Consider the following 13,998-nt stretch of genomic DNA (forward strand, 5'->3'; position numbering starts at 1 on the left):
GAAGTAGAAATTATTTTCTAAATATCTGTTTGTCAGAAGTAGCCGGAATATTCAAAATATCTGTTTGTCAGAAGTAGAAATTATGTTCAAAATATCTGTTTGTCAGAAGTAGTGGATATATTCAAAATATCTGTTTGTCAGAAGTAGCAGATACAGTATGTTCAAAATATCTGTTTGTCAAAAGTAGCATATATTTTCAAAATATCTGTTTGCCAGAAGTAGCAGATACAGTATGTTCAGAATATCTGTTTGTCAAAAGTAGCATATATTTTCAAAATATCTGTTTGTCAGGAGTAGCAGATATGTCTTTTATTATGCATGCTGGCCATTTTATTTTGTGTCTTTTTTTTTTCATTACTTGTGTTTTATTTTATGTTTCTGTCTTTCACGTTACAAATGGATCTTAAAGTAGCAGCTCTGGCAACAGACTTCCAGCAGGTGGGCAAAAGAGAGTCCTGGAACCATCCCCTCTGTCTGGCAGGAAGACTTATGACAGGGGACAAGCCCTGGCTGACAAGGCTAAAGCCAAAGAGATCACACAGTAAGAGCTAGCACTCCCCCAGTGGCAGAAAGTTACTACTGCAGTTTTTGGAGGTTTTGGTGTCTGCCTGTTTGTGTTGTTGTTGTTTTTTAAGATCTTCTTTGAAACAGAATACTGCAAACGGTTTTGAAGAAGCATGTTCTCTGACTCTTACCCTAATATGTCAAACAAATGCCTCTTTACATTGCAATAATCACACTACTGGCTTTATTAAGAATGAGAAGAATGAGAATGAATCACATATTGTGTACTGCTCAGAAGGGGGTCGAAACTCCAATTTAGACAAATGATTGTTTTCAGTAATCCAGAAAATGGTATTTACATGGCATTTTCTAATTCAGAGTATTGTCAATAGTCGTGTTATTAGCAGTCCACATAAAAAGTGGCCACAGAATACCAAATTGGCTTTACTTTGAAAGTACAGTAGTCATAGATTTAGCCCTGCAGAACTTGTCGCATGGTAGTCAATGAACAGTAGTCTAAAACAAATAAGTGTCCTTGCAAAATTAAATGTCTCTAAGGGGATGACCAGGCCAATGTTTTTCACCACAAGACGGAAACTAAAATCCTTCTGTTGACCTGCAGAGTGATATACCAGTTCAGTTATAATATTTATTTTCTCTAGAACTTACATAACACAATGTAAACCGAGGCCACGAGAAGTTTTTGCCTTACAAATGCTGACTACTCTGATTATTTGCATCTGAAGTGTTTTGGTTTTTGATTTGCATTTAAATTAGACTATTTTCATATGTTAATTGAATAACAGATTTCTCTGTGTGTGGGTGTTGTGAGTATGTGAATGTGCATGTATTTAAAGTCTTTTCAGTGGTTTGGGAGGAACCTAGAGTGAGTTTTTATATCGACAGGAATTAGGGTAAATATTAAATTTTTTACAAATTATGTAATAACATGTACACAATTAATATATTTTTGTAATATAAATTGTAGTATAAATGAGATTGTTTGGGTTTAGGTTTAAACTTTATTGTGCTTCAGTCTTTCCCTGTTCTTTTCTCAAACAAAAGGGATTGTACAAGCCTCTCCACTCCAATTAAATTTTCTGATTTATTTTTGTTTTTCTGTTTGGTTTTGCATCAGACATGTTTTTTTCATTGCATGTAGATACATTTCTGGACAGCATTGGCATGCTTGCCCTGTCGTACTTGTTTCATAAACTATTTTTGAAAAATCATACAGTGCCATAAAAGGATTTGTCGTCTTCATGGTATTCTCTTTGATTGTTTGTTTATTTAGAAAACCTCCTGACAAACGTGTTTTTTTTAATTGTTAATTGTTCATAAACATTGAGCTTAGCTGATGTTAGAGATGGCTACAGTTTATTGAAAGTTTTTCTGGTATTTTGTTAAAACATCCTGCATGATATTCTGATTTGCTGTGGGAGAAATGTTGGTGGGATGGACACTTCTGGAGATATTACCACCACTCAGAGTCTTCAAAACTACGCTTTGTTTTGCCTGTTCCCATTGTCTAATACATTTGATTACATGAATATATTTAGATAAATATACAGGTAAAGAGGTAATCAGGAAAGTATTTTTATGGCACTGTTTGCTGCAATGTTTCGATACACAAGATTTAATGGAGGAATCTACTGATTGTTGATTTTTTTTGACATGCGTCAGAGGTGTCATCAACCCTGTTCCTGTGTCGAAGAGCAGTCGTGGTGGCTCACTGCAGTGTATTCATATAGCCGAGGGTCACAGTAAAGCTGTACTGTGTGTTGACTCCACAGATGACCTCCTCTTCACCGGGTCAAAAGGTCAGAACACCGTTCAACATTCATTATATGGTTTATGCTAGTATGATTTTGTTGTGCTTATCCAACCAGGTTGCTTTAGTAAACACAACAGCAGGCAAAGAGACAATACAGTGACAATACACTGAGCATAGTTAACATAACATAACATAAGATAGCATGAAAACAGTTCATGAGGGTGGTGAGAAATATATGGGGGCAAGACCATGAAGGCCCTGAATGTGGTGATGAGAAGAATCTTGTATTGAATATGTAAGTGAATGGGTAGCCGATGTAGTCTGCGTAGAATAGAAGTTATGTGGAGAGAGTTTATTGGTATGTGAGAACCCTAGCTGTGGAGTTCTGAATGAATTAGAGCTTATTTATTGTTGTGTTCGGTAAGCCATAGAAGAGAGAATTGAAGGAGTCAAACCAGCACTCCAGCAATATTAACACTGTCAGCACAGAAACAGGATGCAAATTGAAAAGGACCAGCAATAAGTAGATCTATTGTTTCAGTGTTGAGTTTGAGAAAAAAATGACTACCCATCCTCAAATGTATGTCATCGATTCAAGCCAATACAGAGTTTGTGGGGAAACGAGCAGTGCACTGAGAACAAATGTAAAGTTGTGTGTGTAGCAATGGAAGTTAAAGCCATGATGAACAGTCAAGGCCCAAGAACAGAACCCTGGGGAACACCGTGTGAGACAGAGGCAGTACTGGAGATGTGGGAAGTGGTAGGAAGTGAACCAGGATAGGGCAGTTCCAGAGTTACCAAGAGCAGAGAGTTATGAGATTAACCCTTCCAGTTCCTTAATTTTTTAGTACTTCTTAGTAAAAATAATTGGTCTAACCACTTTTTATAAACTGGCCCTGTTTCCGCTTTCAGACCGGACTTGTAAGGTGTGGAACCTGGTCACGGGACAGGAGATCATGTCTCTAGGCGGCCACCCCAACAATGTGGTATCTGTGCGTTACAGCTCCAGCTTGGTATTCACAGTCTCCACCTCCTACATCAAAGTCTGGGACATCCGTGACTCCGCAAAGTGCATCCGGACACTCACGTGAGTTCCTGTCCAACCTAACATGTGCATATCAAAGAAACTACAAGCATTCTTTAAATTAGGGTTATCAGAATACCAATACCACATGTCATGTTTTTGAACACTTAATTACATGTTAAGTGCAATTAAATGAAAATGTAGGTAACACTTTATTTTAAGGTGTCCTTGTTACACGTTACATGTGCTTACTATTATAATAACCATAAATTATGCATAATTACATGCAAGTAACACTAACCCTAACCCTATCCAATTATAAGTACTTTACATGTTCTTTAATATGTTAGTCAACGCAACAAAATAAGTGTATTTCTTTAAAGCACAAAAAAATATTAATTAAAAATGTGAAATGAAAACATTCTATTTTGACTTGTTCAACAGCTTCGTTTGGGTCTTTATCAAATTTGCATTAGATGACCTTTGTTGGGGAAAGTTATTTTTAAATGTAAAGCATTACAATATTGTGTTAATTATTTTTATGTAAAATAATGTGTTACATTGCTCTTGTGTTACTTTTTCTCATTTGTGCTGGGCTTGCTTGTTTATTTTTAATATAAAAAGTTATGTCTTTGGGAAATGTAAAAGCCCTTTCACACCAAAAGTGAAATGAATAAGCCTCAGGCTGAAGGAAATGTAAATTCACATCTGTACAGTAGAGGGTGCAGGAAAAAGAAAGTTCAGCACTCTTCAGCAATAAGAAAAAAAATGTAACATAAATGTTATGTTTAGTCATTTTTGCTTAGTATGGTTGAATTGGATCATCAAGGGTCAGCAACAAAGGCATTGTCAGTCAATAAATGGGAAAACAAAGTAAGTGGCGTTACTATTTGAAAAAGTAACTCAGATCTATTTTATTGTACTGTTAAAAAAAGTAACGTGTTACTTTACTAGCTACTTGAAAAAAAATCTGATTACTTAACTAACGTTACTTGTGATGCTGCTTGAGACAATGTTCATAAAAACGTGAAGTAATTAAAAATGTATTAATTCAATTTAAAATGGTCATTTGGTATTATTTATATTTTCTCAGTCTGTGATTGTGCATTTCTACCTTCAGATCGTCGGGTCTGGTGAACACTGGTGACACATGTGCAGCCAGTACGAACCGCACCGTGACCATCCCGGCCGGCGAGAACCAGATCAACCAGATCTTTCTGAACCCATCTGGAACTGTTCTCTATGCTGCCGCAGGCAACTCTGTTCGTGTGTGGGACCTGAGACGGTATAAGTTTGGCCCAGCATCCTTTATTTCACCTACTCTGGAGAGTTAATAATTTGCTACATCATATATCTAATTCTTTCACTTGTTCTCCATCTCTTTCTGTCAGATTTGTGTGTACGGGGAAACTGATGGGTCATCTGGGTCCGGTCATGTGCTTGACTGTTGATCAGACTGGGAATGGACAGGATCTAGTTATCACGGGCTCCAAGGATCACTACATCAAGGTTTGTATATTTATCTGCAGTGGTCATTTTGAAAATTTTATTTTTGCACCTGACCTTATTTAATATGCATTTGCTGGAGTTTCCCTTTCAAATGCAAAATTTATGGGAGGAGAGTATTAAAATGAATCACGCAACGCGGTTTACTAATGTTTGCGCTCATCAAATTACTGGTATTTGCACCATTAGTAAAAAAGCATGTCTTAAAGCAGGCGGCAATTTGCGCTACTCTAGGTAGATTGCGCTGTCATTATTGTGTTCCTTATTGTGTGCATTGTTAGTAAATCACCCGCAGAATTTTCCCCTCCCATTGGCGCTTTAACGGAGTTGCACTCTAACACTAATTTGCCCTGTTTAGTGAATCTGGCCCCAAATGTCTTAATATTGTTTGAAAATTAAATACTACTAAAAATTAAATACTGTTTAGTACTTTTAGCTACTCTTAGTAACTATAATGAATACACTGATCATTAAACAGATTATGCCAAAAGTAAGCTGTAAGGTCACAATCTTGGGACAGGCTAGGATACACATTTATAAAAACCATCTACATTTCATTCTAACTTTTTGTTACAGATTATCTAACATATCTATTAGGTCTGACAACATGACATGCAGTATGAATATATATATATATATATATATATATATATATATCGTGGTCACAAATTAAGAATTAATTCCCTTGACTTTGTGGCCTTGTTTTAGTTAAATCTTTTCTTTGTTGTACTAAATAAAATTTGTTATTTCATGGCCACAACATGGCCCTTGCATGTTATGTGTGGTGCTTTCTATACAACAAAAAGCATGTACATTTTATTTTGAGTCACATTTGTGTACTGATGCGCAGTGAATGAGTAAATGTACCTGTCCACTTCCTGTTACATGATATACTGATGCTGTTTGCAGTGGCCTTTAGACTGAGCATATATCGTCTCTATAACTTGAAATCTCAATATATATGATGTGATTAGATGTGTGATTTGTTTCTGCAGCTGTTTGATGTGACAGAGGGTGCTGTGGGTAGTATCAGCCCCACTCATAACTTCGAGCCGCCCCACTACGATGGCATCGAGTCCCTGGTGGTTCAGGGAGATTGTCTGTTTAGTGGCTCCAGAGACAACGGCATTAAGAAATGGGACCTGACCCGCAAGGACCTACAGCAGGTATAGCCACCTATACTGACAAAAGTATACATGAATACATGATTAAACTGTAAATATTTCACACCAAATATGTATATGCAATCTGCTTGGAATTATAAATCATATAATTTACTACATGGCACAAGCTAATTGGCTGATTTTGCTGCAGATGCATTTGAGATTCGTCTGAAACCCTCCACCTCCCCCAGCACCACCTGTCTAGATCTGCTACATGATTTGTATACTATATGCCATCAGGGTTTCTGCAACTCCTTAAAAAGGTCTTACATTTATTTTTATTAAATGTAAGGCCATAAAAAGTCTTAAACAGTATAACAAGTCTTAATATTAATTTTAAGTTGGGGAGTTGTTGCGATGCGGTTATGTATCATAGCCCATTTCCGCCAAGTACAAAATCTCAAAATTGCGTCTTTTATCTCATAATTATGATTTTTTTTAAATTTCGACTTTTTATGTCATAATTTAGATTTTTGTATCTCAAGGTTGATTTTGTCAATTTTGACTTTTATGTTTTTAAAAAAAAAACTAGAAAAAAAATATATGTACACACTAGGGGTGTAACGGTACACAAACATGACGGTTCGGTACGTACCTCGGTTTTGATGTCACGGTTCGGTATGGTTTCGGTACATTTTTTATTAAACAATGTTTTACTGAACAAATTGCTCTCTTTAAATAAATTCAATTAAAATTTTAAAAAAAAAGTAATCTACCTAACAAAATATTTTTTTTTAAATCTATAAAAAAATCTCTCTGCTCTAAACTATAGGGAGCCCTTTACTATATGGTTACAATTAACAACAAAGCCCAAACTTAAATTTAATTACTATTTATTTTTAACTATAATAATCAACTCAAATTTAAATTAAATTATAGCCTACAATTTCTATTTGATGTTGAAATATAATCATTTACACAGTGGCTGTCATAACTTGTTTCCTAAATGATTTATTTAAATATAGCCTACATTAAGTAATTAAGACATCACTAACAGGTAAAGTCAAATATAATGAGTATATAGTCTAATATTTTGTGAAATCTTCTCTTGACTTAATTTCTCTGGTGAACTGACGAGCTGTAGACACTGATGACTTGTCTGAGGTAAATGAAATGCTATGTGACATTTTGTTTACCAATCGTTTTAATCACATCTTTCCGCAAGTGAAACACTGATTGAGCGATTACATGAGGCATGAGATGTTAATTCATGTTTATTTCACATTAAAACTAGTAGGAAAGAGGAAGGAATGCTCACACTCACCTGCGTACCGAACCGAAAGACCCGTACCGAAAATATTCGCTATGAATACGTGTACCGTTACACCCCTAGTACACACACACACACACACAAATTAAATTCACATTTATTCTAAAGTGTGGCTTAAGTGTCCAAATACTTCTTGGAGCCACTCTAGCAACATTATAATGCAAGTGTAGTAGCTTCCACAAGGACAATTAGCCAATCAGTTGATTAATCAGTGCTGAGGATGAGATCAGGAAGAGGCTAATTACCTCATCATGAAGTCAATCAATCAGGGCTCAAACGGTGTTTGTGTTTGTCCAGGATTTGATGAGTTGAGATGTTGCTTGTCCTACAGCAGGTACCCAATGCTCATCGTGACTGGGTTTGTGCTCTGGGCGTCGTGCCGGCGTCTCCCATGCTTTTGAGCGGCTGTAGAGGAGGAGTTCTCAAACTCTGGCACACGGACACGCTGAGTCCGCTGGGAGAACTCAGAGGCCACGAGAGCCCCATCAACAGCATCTCTACCAACAGCAGCCATCTGTTTACTGCATCAGAGTGAGTGTCTCTCACACACACACACACATCAAACTGTGGCTGGGAATCAAGAACTGGTTCTAATTCAGAACTAAATAGTGCATACTGGAGCTGAACATCAGAGAACCCTCATTTCAACAGCTATTGTTGCAAAGCATATTCAAAGTAAAATACATTAAATGTCTAGTAAAAATAACCTAGCTTTTCAATATATTAACACAAAGATTTCATTTCATTTATATGCACCGACATATGTGGTAATAAACAATGATAGACATTTTAACGTGTGTCAGTTGCCATGAGGAGACTTCCATGAACATTTTTGAGTGATGCACAAGAATTGAACGTTTTGAGTCAGTTGACTGAAATGGACCATGCATTTCAGTTAATTTTCAATGCTCATTTTTATTTATTTTAAAGGGCACCTATTATGCCCCTTTCTACAAGATGTAATTTTGGTTTTGGGTGTCCCCAGAATGTGTCTGTGAAGTTTCAGCCCAAAATACCCAACAGATAATTTATTATAACGGCTGGAAAATGTCATTTTTGGGGTGTGTCTAAAAAAAAGAGCTGTTTTGGAGTGTGTCGCTTTAAATGTAAATGAGCTGCATATTCCCGCCCCGTCTCCAGAAGAGGGCGTCATGTATACGTCTCTCTGCATTGCATATCTACAGCCGGTAGAAGCAACATAACTGAGAGCGAGAGAACTGGTGTTTAGCCGTACATATGGGAAGCCAAATGCACTGAAAGTGGGACGAATCAGCACGATGTTACAGAGCTCGAGCCGCGCTGACCTGCCAAACGAATCTCGTGCTACGAATAATGTGAACTAATCTCACAAGCACGGCGCTGATCAGTTAAAAGATACTTAACGTACGCACACAAATACGGTTAAAAGCACTATAACGACATGACATTCACAAAGGAGTCTGGAGTGATACACGTATTTAGGTAGATTTTGGGGCGCATTACCTTGAAAAATGAAAGTAATCCACAGCGTCCTCAGCACCTCAGATGTTGGGAAAAAATGAAGACTCTTATCTTCAGTCTCGCATCCAAACACAGAGCATCGGGATTGCTTGCGAGACATTGTTGACGTTACAGCTGCTCGAGCGCGGAGAAAATGGAGGACAGCGTACAACCGCTGAAGGTGGAAACTATAGTAATGCAGAGCTGTCAATCAGCCGCTGTGGGCGGGGCCTAAACAATATGACGTCACACTGCGAGAGAATCAAAACAAAGAATGGGTGGATGTTTATCATTGTAGGGTGGTTGTGTTCACACACTGCCAACACACATTTATGTCCAAACACCATGTAAAAGTGGATTTTGCATAATAGGTGCCCTTTAAGGTTTTAAAAAAAATAAGGAACCGGATCTCCTGTAGCTGGCTTCAGTTTTCTGGTTCATGGGGCATTATGGAGCACTAGCGAGTCTAACTGGGTCAATCTCACTATAACATATCCAGGTCATAGCCTTCATGCAAAATTACTTTTGTAATATTTTGAGGTGAACTATTTAAAATTACAATGATTAAAAATACATTTTATAAGTCATAATAGGTGCCCTTTAACAAAAATAACAAATTGAAGCTGAAATGAAAATTAATTCAAACTATATAGACATATTTAAATGAATAAAAAATAATTTAATAATAATAATAATAATAAAACTTACCAAAACACACAACCAAATTTTCTAAAACGTTAACTGAAATTAAAACAGAAAATATAACACTAAAAACTAATTCAAAGTATTAATGCAAACTATAGTATCTTAATGATACTAAGACAACACTGATGTGGACAGAAACTACAACTATACGCATGACCACTGATTCAATAAAAAAAATAAAATAATAATAATAATTTGTATTAATTGCTCACCAATACTCATGAATTGGTTGGTCTGACAGTGTTATTACTGACTATTACTTAAAGATTTATATTAAATGTGTAAGATCTGTTGTAATAAATGGTGCTCAATAAATAATTTATGTATTTTTTTCAATAAATAAATCAAAAACTGTTACAAAAAATATTATGCTTAATGTTTTAGTTTAATATATGTACTTGTTTTGTATTATTTGGAGGGGGCTTCCTCCTCAAAAGTACTAAAGCACACTGCTAGGATCCAGGATTGTTGCATAAAAGTGGAATCAGAACTATTATTACATTCTTTACAATTCCGTTACTCTTGTTCACTCTGACGCTCATCTGGCTTCACCCTGCAGTGACCGCACGGTGAAGATCTGGCGTGCCAGAGGAAGTCTGGATGGCGCTGCAGATGTGGCCGATGCGATCGACGAGGCCGTCAGTAACTGAAGACTCCTTCAATGCCAACTCAACTGCAGTGTTACCATGGTACCGCAGCTGCCAAAGACATTTGCACTTTGACCTCACTAATAAAATCCAGTTGACATCCACCACACACATCCCAACAGAATCTACTCAAATCGGAATCTTCTCACTATGGTTCCTTTGGACGTTTCCCAGAGTTCATTGCGTCTTTAGTGATGCCCCACAATTAGGCAAAGTCAACGTCACATGCTAAATAAAGCTCTTTGTCCTTACAATAACCATGTCAGCTGGGTTGATTCTAGCAATCAAGAAGATGGCGGTGGAAACAGTCATGTTGACGTAGAGTTCTGTAGGACGTTTGAGGAAGAGGAACCGGATCTCCTGTAGCTGGCTTCAGTTTTCTGGTTCATGGGGCATTATGGAGCACTAGCGAGTCTAACTGGGTCAATCTCACTATAACATATCCAGGTCATAGCCTTCATGCAAAATTACTTTTGTAATATTTTGAGGTGAACTATTTAAAATTACAATGATTAAAAATACATTTTATAAGGTTTTTTTTTTTTGCATTATGCCAATTATACGTATTTCCCCCCACAATTCTTATTACTATAATAGAAAAGAAAATCTAATTGTCATTACTTTGTGCATATCTATCTATCTATCTATCTATCTATCTATCGTCTGTCTGTCTATAAAATTAAATGGCAACACATACCAAATTAACATTTTAACCAAATTTAACTAAGTATTTCTGTATTCCATGGAGGAGAGAGTGAGTGAATGAATTCCGAGAGAAAAAAAAAGAAAAAAGGGAAATTATGGCAAAATTATCCTATATTATTACTCAGAAGTTTAGAATAAATGCACATTTTTATTTATTTATTTTTTTTGCTTTTTATGTTTTTTTTTTTTTTAATACTTCACCAAGGCTGCATAAATTTGATTAAGAATACATTAAAACATGTTTTGATTTATGCTGATTGAATGTAACGATTATAGTGACCAAAATTATCATGGTTATCAGTATTATTACGGTATTGTTAAAATGGAAATGTTCAGAAAGTACTGACACATAAATTGTTTCACCAAGTTTTATATTTAAAATCAACAAAGAACAAATAAAATGGCAAATGTCTCTGTAAATCCACTCTCTGACACTAGGTGGCGCTTATGGAGCAGCAGAATTACAGCTGATTCTCGTAACCTCCGTGGACAAAGCAGCATTGCGATTAAAACACTACTTCATTAGGTATTACAAGAAGCGAAGATGAAAACAAAATGCCATCGAATCTTTTCTGAAGATTGTTAGAACCTTTAGAGGTACATTCCTATAATTAACATATATAATTCCCTTAGCACTCTTTTGCAACCTGCCAGCTTTCCGCCATGTTTTCACACAAAACGAAACTACTCTGAGACTGTTACTTAAAACTGTGCTTTATGCTGGATAGTATTTATTTATCATGAGTTGTTCAAATCGTGGTAATCGAAAACGGTTTTAGTGATAATTACAATATGAAACGGTAATATTAACCGTGGGGAATTTTATCATGATTTATCGTCAAACCGTTAATCATTCCATCCCTAATATATACAATTGTATTTATTAGATAATAATAGTAATATATTTATTATGGATACTGTATTGATACTGTATAACTATCACCACTGAGAAGGAGAATTAATCGAATCGAATCTAGAATGGGAAATAAATCTAATCGTTATAAAAATTATTTTGTGCAGTCAGAATTTTAAATAGAAAATCTCAAAACTCAGATTAGATGTGGCAAGCTTTTATTATTTTTGGAGTGTTATATTCTAATTTACAGTATGTTATGTACTGTGTTGCGTGAGATGTAAGTTGTTTACTGGCAGGGCCATGGTGTCCAAGACAAATACAATAAAGTCTATTCTATTCTAGAATTGCCTAAAATATCCCGACCCGTTACAGTAAGCAATTAACATTTGAGGGGAAAATGGGGGGAAAAAGTTATGACATTTTTTTTTTGAGGTTGAACTTATGCCCTGACCTTTTTTCTTTTTTTTTTCACCCAACTAGAATCACCATGACCTTAAGTGAGCTCATGTTTGGCGTCAGTGTGGCCACCGTTTAATCATTTGTTGACCAAAGTGTGAAATCATCTCTCTGCTAATATCACATATTCACTCTCTCTGAGTAGATGGTAACAGTACAGCAGCTCTGTGTCACACATCTCTCTCCTCACACTCGTTCTGTGTTGCTGTCACTCCATGAACCTCTTTCTCACCGCTGTTCTCTCATGTCTATTGGGTCTGTGTAGCATTCGGATAAACACACTAGATACTGTTGTGTATATATATTTATCTACTGTATGGAGCCGTGAGAGGAGAATAACTCGTGCCTGTGCTCATCTCTGTAGAGCAGTGCTTCTCCCACACCTCCACTAAATGTGCTAGTTTACATGTCAGACTGTCCCATGGCATTGTGCTCGGTCAAATAAACATATGAAGACTGACTTGAATGCTTTTGTAAGCTGTTGTTTAATGCTCTTAGTTCTCTAGCCACGCTTTGGCTTTCTGTATCGATGACGGCTGAGATTTACTCTGGAGGTTTGGTTGTCAACACAATGGCGACCCAATAGTGATTTGAATGTCAGATGTCAAATGAATTAAATGTCATCTGTCAAAAACTACTCTTGAAGTGCTGTGTTCATTCAGTGGGAAATTGTGATTATTATATTATTCATTAAAATGGATGGTATAAGAGCTGTCCAACTCCAAAATGTTTTATAAAAGTAGTTCACAGAACTTCCTATATGAAAATTAAAAATTGCGATGATTATGATTATTATGTCATATCTCTCTCTCTCTCGCTCTATATATATATATAAATACATTTTTAATCTAATTAATCCCAACCTTTTTATGTGATTAATCGCACACTTCATGAAATTAAGCATAGACCATTTATCTCGTTTCAAAGGTTTATTTTGTCATCATTTGCTATGCAGCAAAGTAAACCAAAAGATTGAAGGGTGATTCTCAAAAATCTGTATTTTCTGTAAGCTTTTTTCAAAATAAATTTAGATGACTTTCCAAAAAAGGACACTTAGGACACCAAAGAACCAAATGATATAAGGAGCCCATATAAGCACATATGAAAGAAAAAAATCTGAAGTGTATAGTATGTGTACAGTGCAACAGCAAAGAGCTTTTTTACATTTTAGAGAAGTCAAGTTGCGATACTGAACAGGACCACATGGAGATGCCAAAAACCCCTAAACCAACCGCCTGCTGACTGCATTTATCTACTACAGTACACGGATCCATTCAGAATAACTAAACATATATCTACTACACTCTTAAGAAAAATGGTTCTAAACAGTACCAGAAAAGGGTTCTTCAGCTTGTAATTTTTTTAAATACTTCACCAAGGCTGCATAAATTTTATTAAGAATACATTAAAACATGTTTTGATTTATGCTGATTGAATGTAACGATTATAGTGACCAAAATTATCATGGTTATCAGTATTATTACGGTATTGTTAAAATGGAAATGTTCAGAAAGTACTGACACATAAATTGTTTCACCAAGTTTTATATTTAAAATCAACAAAGAACAAATAAAATGGCAAATGTCTCTGTAAATCCACTCTCTGACACTAGGTGGCGCTTATGGAGCAGCAGAATTACAGCTGATTCTCGTAACCTCCGTGGACAAAGCAGCATTGCGATTAAAACACTACTTCATTAGGTATTACAAGAAGCGAAGATGAAAACAAAATGCCATCGAATCTTTTCTGAAGATTGTTAGAACCTTTAGAGGTACATTCCTATAATTAACATATATAATTCCCTTAGCACTCTTTTGCAACCTGCCAGCTTTCCGCCATGTTTTCACACAAAACGAAACTACTCTGAGACTGTTACTTAAAACTGTGCTTTATGCTGGATAGTATTTAT

The 13,998-nt window shown here is 36.0% G+C and overlaps 1 protein-coding gene across 1 annotated transcript; it reads left to right on the forward strand.

Moving 5' to 3' along the window:
• Positions 1-409: 409 nt before the first annotated feature.
• LOC107575654 (kinesin-like protein KIF21A) lies at positions 410-10,900 on the forward strand (the record flags this gene model as incomplete). Its single annotated transcript, XM_016262019.1, has 8 exons — positions 410-541; positions 2,188-2,324; positions 3,191-3,365; positions 4,423-4,587; positions 4,694-4,811; positions 5,804-5,974; positions 7,573-7,772; positions 9,985-10,900. Coding segments are annotated over 8 exons (1,189 nt in total), but the record flags the coding sequence as incomplete, so codon positions are not given.
• Between the last annotated feature and the right edge of the window lie 3,098 nt (positions 10,901-13,998).

This window comes from Sinocyclocheilus grahami, unplaced genomic scaffold, assembly GCF_001515645.1.
Source record: "Sinocyclocheilus grahami isolate Dianchi unplaced genomic scaffold, SAMN03320097.WGS_v1.1 scaffold2792.1, whole genome shotgun sequence".
In the NCBI taxonomy this organism is placed as follows: Eukaryota; Metazoa; Chordata; class Actinopteri; order Cypriniformes; family Cyprinidae; genus Sinocyclocheilus; species Sinocyclocheilus grahami.